The sequence below is a fragment of the Podarcis bocagei genome (assembly GCF_964188305.1).
Source record: "Podarcis bocagei genome assembly, chromosome: 1".
NCBI lineage: Eukaryota > Metazoa > Chordata > Lepidosauria > Squamata > Lacertidae > Podarcis > Podarcis bocagei.
In genome coordinates, this window is record NC_138125.1 from 75,347,220 (window position 1) to 75,361,552 (window position 14,333).

At 44.8% G+C, this 14,333-nt stretch overlaps 1 protein-coding gene across 1 annotated transcript; it reads left to right on the forward strand.

Annotated features, from left to right (window-relative positions):
• Positions 1-11: 11 nt before the first annotated feature.
• On the forward strand, positions 12-14,215 carry LOC308591661 (L-lactate dehydrogenase A chain). Its single transcript, XM_081202500.1, has 8 exons — positions 12-165; positions 5,034-5,168; positions 6,120-6,237; positions 8,769-8,942; positions 10,632-10,805; positions 12,378-12,495; positions 13,552-13,675; positions 13,916-14,215. Exons 2-8 carry the CDS (start codon positions 5,043-5,045, stop codon positions 14,078-14,080), a joined length of 999 nt encoding a protein of 332 aa, XP_081058626.1. The 5' UTR covers positions 12-165; positions 5,034-5,042; the 3' UTR covers positions 14,081-14,215.
• The last annotated feature ends 118 nt before the right edge of the window (positions 14,216-14,333 follow it).

Sequence of the window (14,333 nt, forward strand, 5' to 3'; positions counted from 1 at the left end):
GTCCCGCGGTGGCCAACCCCGCCAGACAAGCGGCGGCGACCGCCCCCTCCGACGTCACGCGCGGGATTCCTACTTAAGCGCCCGCCGCCTCCCCCTGCCTCGCGGTACTGCAGCGGCAATCGGAGGGCCCGGTCATTGCGCGCACGCTTTGCCTGACTTACCCAGGTAAGGAAGCGCTCGTGGGAACGAGGCGGGCTGGGCGAGGCGTGCAAAGAGCCCCGCGCCACCTTTTCCCACTTGCACACTCGGGGTAAAGCAAGCCGTCCAAAGAGGACTTTCCCCTGCTGGATGGATAGAAGGAGATCCTCCAAAGCGGAGCTAAGAGACCGGGCGTTTGGCGCGCAAGGAAGGAGAGGCAGAGTCGGTAGGAGGGCAACCCTGTAGGTCGGGGTAAGGCAACTCCGGACGTTGTGGGACCACATCTCCCAGCATCCCTGGCTTTTGGCCATGCCAGCTTGGGCTGATGCGAGAGTTGGGCGTCTGGAGGGCACCACGTTGGCTACCCGTGAGAAGGTGTGAGAGGAGGAAATTGGAATCTCTCCCCGCTTCCCCCGTGTCCCTCTGAAATGGTTTTGTAGGAAGTGCCCGGGGTGGGGAGAGAAGCAGGCTGTTGTGGTCCTTTTTTTGGCCCACTGGTCATTATGTAACGCGAGGGGTGGAGGGAGGCGGCTGCAGAAAGGGATGCTCTGTACAGGTCAGAGAGTCCACTTTGGAGCGGAAAACGCCGAGCCCTGGACCCTCAATAAATTCGAGCTGTTTTAGGTATGGAATTTTTAAATGGATTTCCAATGCCCCGAGGCTTTGGGTGTGTTGGGGTGGAGAGATGACTGTGCTGGTGAGGAGAGCGGAGTTACTTTGCGAGGACCTGTGGACGCGTCGTATTTCCTTGCCGCCTCCGCCCTCGGTGCTGCAATATCCGCTACAGAGAGGAGGGAAAACGTGGTTTCCGAAAACGGCTGGGTCATCGCACTGCCCGGAGGAAATTAAAAAAGGGAGGGGGATGTCCGGGGAAGGTTGCGCTTTGGGGCCACTAGAACTTCTAAGTCACTAGTCCATGGTGAGGTTTGCAGCTCAAGCGCAGCAGAGTTATTGCTCAGGCTGTTGTACCTTCTTAGCTCCTTTATTTCCTCCCGGGAGCGGGACTAGCACCGCCCTATCAAACCCCAGGCGAAGATCGCGGTGGTATTCTGTCTCTGACGCAAGTAGTTCTCGTGCCTTTGAGCCAGGATTCCTCCTTGCCTTTTATCGCTGGCAACTAAATCAACCTGACTGCATTCGGCTTGCACGGAGGAGGAGGAGGAAGTGTGGACGGTTCTCTCCATTCCCCGCCTGCATCGCCCCCCTGCCCGACTATTGAATATCTTGCACCGGGAAAACTGGTCAGCACTGGAATCGGTGCCTCACACGGCCCGCTTCCCGGAAATGTAATTGGGAGGGTTATAAAGTGGTAGTTCATCTCGGCAGTAGCTGGATGCGATCGCGCTTGCAGTAGGTGATCCCCTTAGGAAGATAGTGACGCTTATGTAGGGGGGGGAGGGGGAGGAAGGTAGATCTGGATCTGCTGATCTCTGACGGATCTGCGTTAGATCGCCGAGGGTTTCAGGCTGCCCTAACAAAATGCTTCTCCCCACTTAAAATAGACAGCTTAGGGGTTTTTTTCCCGGGTGTGTGTGTGTGTGCTAAGCAGGAGAGAACTCCTGAGTTCAAGTACTCTGAGAGTTCAGTTTTGGTTCAGAAAACCAAATTCTAGACACCTTGTGTTTTTTTTAATTATAACTTGTTCGTGCATGGGCTTTGGCTGATTATATTTTGGTATTTTGTGTGTGTGTGTGTGTTAAGTATATCCGCTAAGCCTGAAATCTGTCTACCTCCCAAGGCTTAATACCCTTCCTGGTTAACAGAATTGCTACCTAGTTTAAGGGATGCCGGAAGAATCCCAGAGAAGATAACTTGTGTTAGTGAATCACTTCACTCTTCAGTGAGAATAGGTGGAGCCAGGCATTGTGTTGTGGGGAAAATGCCCTTTCCCTCAATTTGTTGTGACTTCCCAGATTCTTGCGGATTTATTCAGGGTAATTCTTAGGACTGTGCAGGAATGCAAACTATAGGGCCCAAACTACATATGCTCAAGTGGGCCACATGCAAAGTGGAATGCAGCTTTTGCCAGATGTTCAGCAAGCATACTTGTGCCTCCTCCTTGCAATGGAAATAGGTTAAAATGAGATGCAAGGTCAGCCAATTAGCTTCATTAGAGAGCTGAGATCTGAGCCCTGGTCAAAGCCTAGCACTCTTGGCTGCACAACAGGGCTGGTCCTGTACATGGCTATGACTGTGTGCAGTTAGTTCCAGGCAGGGAGCTGGCAGAAGAACTTAATGTCTACAGACCTAGCAGTTGGGGCTAAATTAGGCTTGAATGTGGAGTGGCTCAATTCACACAGGAAGTTGATGTAGTTGCTCCAACACACAAACCAAATGGCTTATGTAACACAAGTGTGCATTTACCACACTGTTACTGAAAATGCATTTGGCAGCATTGTGATGATGGCACCAAGTTGTGAATTTATTCTCTATACACACACACAGACACACACACACACACCCAGCTCATGTGGACGCACATGGTTCAGTGCATTCTCAATGTAAAGTTTGATTTTGTACTGGTACCAGGTTCTAATAATATTCTGCTTTTTGTCCTGTGTTTGATCACAGGAACATGATTTACCATATTTCCCCTTCCTTCTTCCAACATACTGAATTTTTTTAATCTAGGTGCATGATAACCCCCCCCCCGTGCTTTCCTAGCATCACACATGCAGATTCCCTTTGACTTCAGCTTCATCAGATGCCAGAGCCCTTTCATGTCAAAATGTGCCCTTGTGACTGTGGCCCCTACAGGGCAGTGGAATCAGGTTTCCATTTTGCTCGTTGAACTAGACATGCAAAATATGCAGGACACATTTTTGCCTATAGAGATGTGTCTTTCAATTTCAGGAAAGGTATCTGATACTGTAAAATTGCTGATCAGATGAAAAAAATTACATTTTCATTGAACGATTTGGAGCTTAATGTGCATAATGCATATGAATCTTGCCTGTGCCTCACTCTGAACTGCACTGTTAATTCACACAATTATTGGTAACTATAATAAGCAGCTGTTTTTAGTCTATGGGAAGGTTGCAAGATCATTCACTTGGCTACTGCTTCAGAAGTTGTGGTTTGGTTTTGTTGCAAAACTCTGCACATTGTCTCCAAATACTTACTGATCGCTCAATGTCTCCAAATACTTACTGATCACCAAATTGGAGTGCTGATGATCACGGTGGAGAGAGAGAGTGCTTGCCTTGATTTGCTCTTTAACCACCAAGTGAACAGCTGCATATAGTAGCAACAAAAAGACCTACAGTAACTCTGATTCAATATATTCAGTAGGGATGCTCAGTATTTCCACATTTGCAGTAGCATCATTGCTGCAAAGAGCAGAGTGCTTCATACCAGATGACACTGAAGTGATGCACCCAGGAGAGATCAGACTTTTTGGTTTTTCCCTTTCAGTTGCTCTCTATGGGGCAGCTTTGAATGCAGTAATTGTCATAATTTTGGACTACAGGTGTATGGCTGACTATCCCATGAGCTTTGGAAGCCCATCTTTTAATGACTGTGTCATCCTAGCACCTTGCTGTCAGTGTTCCAGAATCTACATTCCACATTCTTCTCTCAAACTCTGCCCACCAATATATCCCTTCAATGTGCCCTCCCTCCTCAGTCCTGTTGGGCATCCTTCCTCCTCTTCAGCAGCCTTCTCCCACCAAGCAGGTGTGCCTTTATGCCACTACATTACACACTTGCTTGCGCCATACTCCCTCCCCCAGTTTGGTTCACCAACTTTAAATTGAGATAGCAATGGCTTGTTGCTGATTTTGATTCAGAACTGCCTGACACTCTTAATTCCAAAGTTTAACATCATGAAATGCCCCTTCATTCCAGCAACACTGACCACTAATCTGCTATATTGACCCCTTTATTTTCACTTTTGTGCTCTTGCATTGGCAGGCATGCACCCCTACCCCTTGTTGGTACTACCCAAGTTTTTTATATTCCTGACTTGCTTCTAGCTTCTAGCTCTGGACTCTGGCCCAATGTGATATCCAGAATCAACCTTTGTCCTCCTGGGGATTTTCACCTGCCATGCTGCCAGTTTTCAGTTCAAGCCTCATTGTCTCTTGCCACCTACACCATTTCCAGAGTTGTTGTGGCCCCAACATCAGAGTTTGGAACATCAGAGTATGGCATAATATTTCCTGATTTTTATATGCTGCCTAATATTTTATGGTTTTTATATGCTGTTCTCTCCCAAGACAGCTTTTAACATTAAACAAAGCAAAACATAACATACATCTTTAAGAAATAAAATAAAAACTTTAAGACAACCATATAGAACACAGAGCAAAGTGTTTCACTACTTCCGAGTGAGTCAGTCAGTCAGTCAGTCGCATCTTTTAGTTCTCAATCACATCCTGGGTAGACTTTGTGCCTGAAAGCATACTGATCAAACAGACAAGATGTTTTGTTGCACAATGCACTGAGCTTGCAAGATCCTTTGATAAGATACTGTGTGGTTTTGTGTTGACTGTGTACATTAGCATTCCACTTCTTCAAAACCTCTGTCTCTTACCTGCAATGATCTTGCCAAATTTTCTAATGTGTATTTGGGGGGGAAATGATACATATGTGCCAACAGTGGGTTGGATCCACACCCAAATTAGTCAATTGAACTTTGATCCCATGTAAATCAATGGGCAATTTACTCATGACTTTGTTCCCATTGTGAAAACAGAAGAATCTGCTAAAATTCAAATACTGCAATAACAATTAAAGCAAAATCAAGGTTCTTGCAAATTTGCAGAGTAAACTCTGGTGTGTGTATCTTAGTGATGGGATCCATCTTTGAAATGGACCGTGTTAACTTATCATCACAGCGCAATTCAACAAGTGATGAAAATGAGTTGATTGTATTCTTATGTTTACTCCCACAGAGCTACAAGATGTCTCTCAAGGAAAAGCTGATTGAAAATGTTCACAAAGAAGAACACCCTCATGCCCACAACAAGATCACTGTGGTTGGGGTTGGTGCAGTTGGCATGGCTTGTGCCATAAGCATTTTGATGAAGGTAGGTAAAATCTGTGTTTCGTGTGGTCTTGCCTTTTTGTTTAACAATATTTTTATCTATTTATTTGCATTGCTGTGTTTTGAGGTTTTTTGTTGTTGTTCTTAACTGAATTTAATGTTAGCATTTTGTGCTACTTTGTAAGAAAAGTAATGAACACAATAATGCTAAATTTGTGTATTGCTATGTCTTTCTGTAAAAATAAAATGTTCTATAAAGCACAGGTAGACGTGTTTTTATAGACAGTCAAGTATGTTTCCATAAACTCAGTTTGTGAATACAAATCCTAACAGTGCAGCCTATGCATACCTATTCAGAAATAAGTCCATTGGCTTCAACGGGACATACTCCAAGATCAGTGTATTTACGATTGCACTGCACACCTCAGATCTGTTCAGAATATCAGCATTAGTTTACTGTAACCATGTGCTTAATTCATTTTGATCCTCCAGACCAGGGGTCGGCAACGTGTGGCCCACAAACACTGTTTTACCGGCCCACGAGCTACCCCCGAACCTAGCCACCCTCTTGGTGAATCCCCCGTGTGCTAAACTGTGGGGACTTGCTGAGCGGCGGCGGAAATTGCGTCTGCAGGTGCGATTTTCGGTGTCTGGACATGCACAGACACAATTTGTTGTGCTGTGCCAGTCCAGCCCACGGATGATCTCTGTGGGAGTGATCTGGCCCATGGCTGGTAAACCTTGCCAACCCCTGCTCCAGACCAAACACTCCCCACAGCCATGTATAGTGGTTTATCAGGAGCTCTACAAAGCTCCCTAGTTTAGCTGTCTGCTGGGGACTGTTTATTTTTATTATTATCAAGGCCTTGGCAGGGCCTGGTGGGCTGCAATTTGTCTTGGTGTATGTCTGCTTGTGCAGGCCTTCCCAGAACCACAAAATTCAGGTCTCTAAAAAAGCCAGTGGGTTGATCTATCTGTTCTTGGCTTTTTGTAGGATTTGGCTGATGAACTTGCCCTCGTTGATGTCATGGAGGACAAGCTGAAGGGAGAGATGTTGGACCTTCAGCATGGCAGCCTCTTTCTCAGAACACCAAAAATTGTCTCTGGCAAAGGTTAGTATTTCCCTGTCCTCTATGTACAGACCATCTATTTCAGATGCTACATAGCAAGGCAACATCCAGTAGTTTCTCTGGGAGGGAAGCCTCTGTGCCTCTGGAAGTAGAGGTGACTTCTCTTGCCTCAGGCAAGACCAAAGTTGTGGAATGTCAATCTTTAAAGAGTTTTCACTATGGCAATGATGACTTGAAGGCAGCTGGGTTAACCAGCAGCTGACCTGCACAGATTTATACAGACAACATTGGAGAGTTGGTGTTGTGGATAAAGGCTGTTTCGTGTGGTTTAAGTTGCATTACTTTGAAAAGCAGCATGGTCTGATAAAGTTAGCAATGAGCATCAAACTTATGATACCACAAGGATAGAAAAGGCTATTTATATTAACCAGGAATTTGGTCATCACTGTTTCCTTCTGCTGGCTGAGGTTGCCTGCTCTTCTGTCCATTTCCCTCCCTACAAATGCTCACCCTTTGACAGGTCTGCTTGGCAGAGCTTAGAACAAATATAAGGGAAGCCTGTTTTTGCTTCTTTTGGTGCAGCAAATACTATCAATAGGGGAGTGTTGAGAGAATTGGATTATGGGTGCAGTCCTAAGATTCCTGGGAGGATGTCTTGGGGCCACAGAATAGGCAAGATCTACCCATCTGACACCAGAGACTCAGAATCCCAACAGTTGAGAGGTGTAGGTGGTTTTGGAGCATGCCTCCTCACTGCTGCAAGTATCTCCTAAGCCTAGGTAGGGTCCCAGAGGAGGCCCCTGGAAGCAGCTAGGATGCAGAATTCTCCTGGCCCTGCAAAGTGGGCAAAAAATTAGTCACACTCTTAAGCAGTCTGTTACTTCCAGTGTGAGTGATAACATTAAAGCAGACACATTTAAAGCCGAAAAAGGATCCTGAGCCTGGCAGGGCTTTGGATAAAGTGCCTTCAGTATAGCACTGTTAATGAATTTACACTGGGTTTATTATATTTTTAGGTTTGAACATATCAATGTTATGAGACAAGCAACAAATGAATTTTGACAAATATGCTGATAACTAACAACAACAACAACAACAACACACACACACACACACACACACACACAAGCAATAACAACTGGGTGTCCCTTTTTGTTGAGTTTGGATGAAGAGTTTGGATTTGATATCCCGCTTTATCACTACCCGAAGGAGTCTCAAAGCGGCTAACATTCTCCTTTCCCTTCCTCCCCCACAACAAACACTCTGTGAGGTGAGTGGGGCTGAGAGACTTCAAAGAAGTGTGACTAGCCCAAGGTCACCCAGCAGCTGCATGTGGAGGAGCGGGGAATCGAACCCGGTTCACCAGATTACAAGTCCACCGCTCTTAACCACTACACCACACTGGCTCACTCCTCACTCCTAGTCTAAAACAAAGTATTGCAAGATTCCAAGCCAGTTCTTGCATGCTGTGGCCATTGCTTATAGTAGTATGTGGGGTTGTTAGACTCAGCCAGGCTGGAATTTCTCAGATGTTGTTTGTATGATAAATGAATAGCCTGATTCCTCTGGTAGTGCTGGCTCGGGGTCAATAAGGCTTCTCAGGCCAGGAAGAGATGAGAGGTGTAGAGAAGGGCATGTGAATTGACTTCCCTTAGTCTTTTTACACTCCTTTAGAAAGTCATCATCTAGAGATGATGCCTGAACAAAAAACCCTGGGAACAGGCTTTTCAGCCTTGGGAAGGTCTATGACAGAGCAAGTTGAACAACTGGCTGTAGTGTAAGAGACCAGATACCAAATAAATTGAATCCTTGTCAATCAAAAGCACAAAGCAGTGGAGCTACAGTGTAGAGAAGTGTATTGTTGCTTTGCTAAAACTGCTGCTCTAAAACTGGCAGACAAGAGCTCTTCTTTGCTTCATTTCCCGACCACAGTCCTTTCCTGACCACAGTCCTTCGATAAAATTTTAAATAGCACTTAATGGATTGGCAAAGGGCATTTTTTTCCTGCTCCCAGTGGTCAAATTGGAGAGCTTAGTCATGGTTTCCCCTTCCATTCTCTTTTCAGAGCAATACCATCTGAAAACAGTAGCTCCAGAAGGGGCCTGGGCTTTGCAGAAAAGTGGCTTGATTTTTTGTCTTATGTTTCGAAACAGGATCTAATTGAAAGCAAAATTACATACATATAAAACATTTAATCCTTTTTAAGGGAGAAGTAGCAGTAGAATTATGATGGCAATAAGGGGTGTCTGAAGCCATAGCAGCTGCTCTTACATCCAGATGAACAAAGGTGATTTAGTACAAGCAGCTATTTTACTGTTAGTTTCCAAAACACTCTAAGCTAACACTTGGAAGAACACAGCCGGTTTCTTACAGAGCAATCATTAGGACTTCAGGTTCTCTGAAGCACAAATTCCCTTTATTCAGCTCATAAATCTGCCTCAAAGGTGTCCTTCTGCTCCTGTGGGACCAATTATTCCTCTCTTCCAGTCATGCTTTGTGCATTCAATTTGTCTGGAATTGTAACATGCATTATGAAATTTATTTTGAACAAACAAATGTGTTTATTTTTGCAGACTATGCTGTGACTGCACACTCCAAGCTGGTCATCATCACTGCTGGAGCCCGCCAGCAAGAAGGCGAGTCTCGCCTTAACTTGGTTCAGCGCAACGTGAACATCTTCAAATTCATCATTCCCAGCATTGTCAAGTACAGCCCTGACTGCAAGCTGCTTGTTGTTTCAAATCCAGGTTGGTTGTGTCCTATTCTTAACTGCTTATGGACCATAATTCACCCTCCAGTCCTTTGAAAGGAGAAATTGCTTGCTTCCAAGAAGGAAATCGGGGAATCCTGAAAGCATTCCAAGTTTTCCCTTGGCCATGAAAAGGAAAATATCTATTCCACCAGGACATCATGGTTTAACACTTAAGTTTCAATTCTGAAGTGGGACCTGCAACTAAATACCGTCCTATGGAGTGCTCCTGCTCAGGGTTCCATTCAGCCATGCCCTTTCCCAGAACACTCCATTCTCTTACCTCTTTCCATGTCCCCACTGTATCTACTCAGCAGCCAATCATCATTCCATGCCCACTGATGATGCTGTCTTTCATTGGGCTGTTACAGGTCACATCCTTCCTTTTCTAAAGATTTCATGGACTTCTGGGTTCCATAAACTTGCTCATAACTCCTTTTAGAGTGTGGGTGGTGCTGTTTTGGCTATATAAGGATCTTCATTTGAAGAACGATTTTGCTATCTAGTATCTATGATGATTGGAACTATGGTGGTGACAATCGTGGCTAGAGTCTGTTAAGGGATCACATCATTCCACTGTCTCATGGGAAATACAGCAGTACTTCCATGTTTGACTGTTAGGGTGCAGTCTACAGGAAACGCCTAACTTTTCCCCATGTAAAACGAGGTGCTGTGCCTAGTACCTAGCTGATAGCTCATTTACACTATTACTCTCTGTGACAACACACTTGCACACTCTTCTCTGATCTATTTACACAGTGGCTGCATTCAGATGCCCTGGTAAATCATGGTGGATGGACCATAGCTCAGTGTTGAAGTGTGTGTTCCTAAAATAGGAAAGTCGAAGGTTCAAACCCTGACATCTCCAGATAGAACCAAGAAAGATTCCTTGGCAATGCCAAGCTGGATGGACTATGGCCACAACTCTGTAAGGCAGCTCTTGAATTCCTATGAGCCCTGGGGTCATGTTCTCACACCCAGCCCTTGTGGCTATGAGGTTGGAAGCTTTCTTTTTGATGGGTTCAGAAGAACAAATAAACTGTAGTTAATAAGGAAGTGAAAGCTTCAAAACTCGTCCTCAGGGCTGGAGAAGATGGGAACAGGTGCAAGCCCAAGGCTCTCCTAGTCTTGTTTTGACCCCAGTAAGCCATAGCTTACCATGATGTCTGGATGCAGGAGTTCAGGAAGTTAAACTAGAGACTTTGGCAAAAGGAAAGAGCTTTGGTTGCTCTGCTGGGTAAGAGCTTGGGGAGGTGTTGGGATACTTGCAAGATGCTATGTCCTGCTTCAGTCATGCCTGCATGCCCTGGTCCCAAGTGAGATATCGCTCCCTGCGTCCTCTGTAAGACACAGATAATTCTGGATCGGTGCTGTTAACTCACAGGGGACATCTACTAGGAAAGTCAGAACCATAGTACAGAACCATCACTCTTGCCTGAGCACCTCATATTAAAATGAGAAGATTGTAAAGAAGCTCCTCAATATTCCCTCTGCCCTTTAACTGCTGCCTGGAGCCAGGATGGTTTTGGCATTTCATCATTAAGGTAGCCTTGTGTAGAACAGATGAAATTAAACAGCCTCTCTTTGTGGAGAAGGATTGCAGATTCCCAGTGCTCTTGAAGCTTGTCTGTCTTTAATAGTGCATATGACAATCACTTTCTAACCAGATGACTTTGCTTGTTGACAGTGGATATTCTGACCTATGTGGCCTGGAAGATCAGTGGCTTCCCTAAGCACCGTGTGATTGGAAGTGGTTGCAATCTGGATTCTGCCCGTTTCCGCCACCTGATGGGCGAGAGGCTGGGCATCCACCCTCTCAGCTGCCATGGCTGGATTGTTGGAGAGCATGGAGACTCCAGTGGTAAGCATGACACGCAATCCATTTGCTACCCAACTCACAAAGGAAACAGACTTCCTTCATGTTCTTGGAAGATGAGTGGGATTGGAATATACTGATGGTAACGGTACCTGGTGAAAAGGAGAGCAGCAGAGCATTTCCCAGATCTACCTCTTGAATGTAGAATCGTAGAGTTAGAAGGAACCTTTGAGTAATTTAGGCTAGTCCCCTGCTTAATGCTGGATCCTCCAATGCAGGGTGCATGTACAGCATCCCTGATAAAGAACCATCCATTGTCTACTTAAATGCCTGCAATGAAGGAGAGCCCATCGCCTCCAAAGGCAGTGTTCCATTGCTGAGGAATTCTTATCATTAGGAAGCATCTCCTAACACTGGGTTAGGTAAAATAGTTTTCTCCGGACGTTGCTGAACTACAGCTCTTATCATTGACCATGATGGGCTGATGGGGAGTTGGAATCCAACAAATGACAGCTTTTTGGAAATTTGAAGACTGCTATAGAATCGTTGACCACATCAGACTTAGGTGCTGCTGGGCAAACCCACAGAGAGGTTTCCATACTCTTCCCTCTGTATGGAAGTTAGGAATATAATCTAGCTGTCCCTACTGCATGAAGTAACACTAGATGGTCTATATTTGACTTGAGCAGCTCTGTTGCAAAAGGTCAGCTTTGTAATCCAAGTAGGCCAAACCCTACCAGGCTAAATTCTACCCTTTACTCCTAACTGGGGAGTTCACAGTAAATCCTTTTCATGTCAGAGACCCTTGCATGCTGGTGTTCAGTAAAGCAGTTACAAGTTACTTGTCTTGGCCCCTCTGTCATCCTATATTTGGGAGTTGTGTGATCTCATACAGCCCTGCACCAATACTGCCACTAGAATTCTGCTTTGATGCATAAACTCAGATTCTACTCTACTACTCCTCTATCCCGTCTCACAGCAGTGAATATAAGCACAATCCCCTGTTCTGGGGTTTCTCTCCCTCTCTGACACCCCAAGCCAATTGGTGGTGGGGAGGTAGAGGGGAAAGCCACAGTGCGCTAGCACAAGTCCTTGCACGAGCTTCCATTAGCAGGCTTCATTACTTGAATCTGGCCCTCAGCTGTGTACTTGGCTGCTTGCTTGCCTTAGGTGAGCAGCTGCTGCCGCCACACTCATCCTTGAATGACAGATTATATGCAGTGTATGGTTGCCAAGCCCTGTGTGTGTGGTCACAGCACTTTTGCAGTCTTTCTTCTGCCCCAAGGGCTATGGACCATTTTAGGAAGATGTGTGTGCATAGCCACAGCAGGATGAAAACCCACCCTTTTCCCTGGGTTTATGAGTTAAAAGGAACAGGTCAGTGGCTAATCCAGCATGGATGAGCACAAGGATCCATCTCCACTGCCTGTTAGCCAAAGTTTAAGGGGAAGGTATGTGTGCGTAGCAAGATTCTTAGTAATTATAAAACTGTACTTGGTACATCATGCTACATTAACTGCCCAGCTCAGATCTGTTCGAAACACTTGTGAATCTTACTTTCTGTGAAGTTGGAAAACATTCTAGATTGCTCAGAAAAATCTCCTGCATTTTATTCAGTGCCTGTCTGGAGTGGCGTGAATGTTGCTGGCGTCTCTTTGAAAACTTTGCATCCAGACATGGGGTCTGATAGTGACAAGGAGAACTGGAAAGAAGTCCACAAGCATGTAGTAGAAAGGTAATCTTTGTCTCGTCTCTGTGTGAGAGAGGAAATGGGGTTCCACTGAGCTTCCAGAAATTGCCTGTGTCTCATTTTCAAGGATGCCACAGCCTACATTGCTTCAACGAGGTCCCCTGATCCTTAACAGAGCATTTTTGCCCCATGACATGCACTTAACTTTGGACCAAACCCCTTCGTTTTCCCACAATATAATCTCCAATTGTCCAGTTTTTAAGAAATATTGATTTAGAGTGCTGTTTACAGTGTTCAGATTACTGGAGAGTGCTTTTCCAGTGTTGGAAACCACTGTTTAGCAGTTAATTTCCCTTTGTTGATAGATACTATATAGCAATCACTATATTCTGCACTGTGGAATTTGAATGTGTTTTGAAAGCAAAATAAAGTAAATTCTGCATACATTTCACATTCCTGAAGGACTGATCCATTTACAAACTGCCCTGGTTTACGTAACATGATGGGTAATAGCATTAATGTTTAACTACCATTACATGTGAATTAGCAGCTTGTTAGTGTAGGCGTTCAGAAATCCAGATTGCTTCACCCTCATTCTTGCTTGCGCTACATGCAACAACCACAAGCTGTGGCTGCTTGTGCCATATAATCTGAACCCTGGTTTTAATCTTTCTAAACAAACCATTGTCTAACTTTGCTCAGACAACCTGAGAAGCCAAGGCTGGTAGTTTCTCTTTTCGCCCCCACCCCTAAATGGTGTGGCTAGGAAAGGAGAAGGGACACTGCAAGGACTTTGAGCATGCTGCTCATTTGTATTTAATGTTTAAATATTAACTATGGCTTGACAAAATATGCAAGCAAAGCTACTCCATGCAGGCACCAGCATCTCTACAGGGAAAGGCTAGTAGCTTGCTTGTAAAAATAATAAATTAATAGTTCTAATGCCTGCAACAGATGCCATTTGGAGATAGAGGATAAGTAGCCTCAGATGGACTTCACCTGAAGTATAGATGGACAGCTATGCTGTTGCTTAATAGACATGATTCTTTTTAAGAATTTTTTTTTGCTGAAAGATTCAATTCTTTTAATGTTCTCCCACAGTGCTTATGAGGTTATCAAGCTGAAGGGATACACATCTTGGGCAATTGGTCTTTCTGTGGCTGATCTAGCTGAAACTCTCATGAAGAATTTAAGGAGAGTGCATCCAGTTTCTACAATGGTGAAGGTAAAACATGCTCAGTGTCGAATGCTAAGGTGTTTTCTTATTATTACTATGCTGTATGCATAGTCAAGCTAACAGAGGCAGTAGCTGCCAAAGCAAGTAAATGAGTTTGCTTTAAATAAGGAACAGATCTCCCTGCAAGGATGGCACTTTCTCCCCCTTCCCACTAATGGGGAAAGCATTTATTACATGCAAATCAACACATTATTTAATTGGCTTCTTTCTTTTTACTGTTCTTTCTAGGGCATGCATGGAATTAAAGATGACGTCTTCCTTAGTGTTCCTTGTGTCCTGGGCTACTCAGGAATTACCGATGTGGTGAAAATGACCCTGAAGAGCGAAGAGGAAGACAAGTTGAGGAAGAGTGCAGATACACTCTGGGGGATCCAGAAGGAACTTCAGTTTTAAGCCTGATGTCCTATCACTTCACCGCTTAACTAGTGTTTAATGGGTCTTAGTGGATTGTCTTGTTGCACTTTTCAGATAGATCAACTCCCTTTACGATGTGTGTCAACTACCAACACAATGCAGAGCTAAATTTGCTCCTGTTTACCACAACCCCGGTCTGTGGCCAGAACTGGAAGAACCTAGTCTCTCTTGTTAAGTGGTGTAAAAGTAGATCCAGCATGCTCTGAAACAACACTGCCAAATGGAAGCTTCC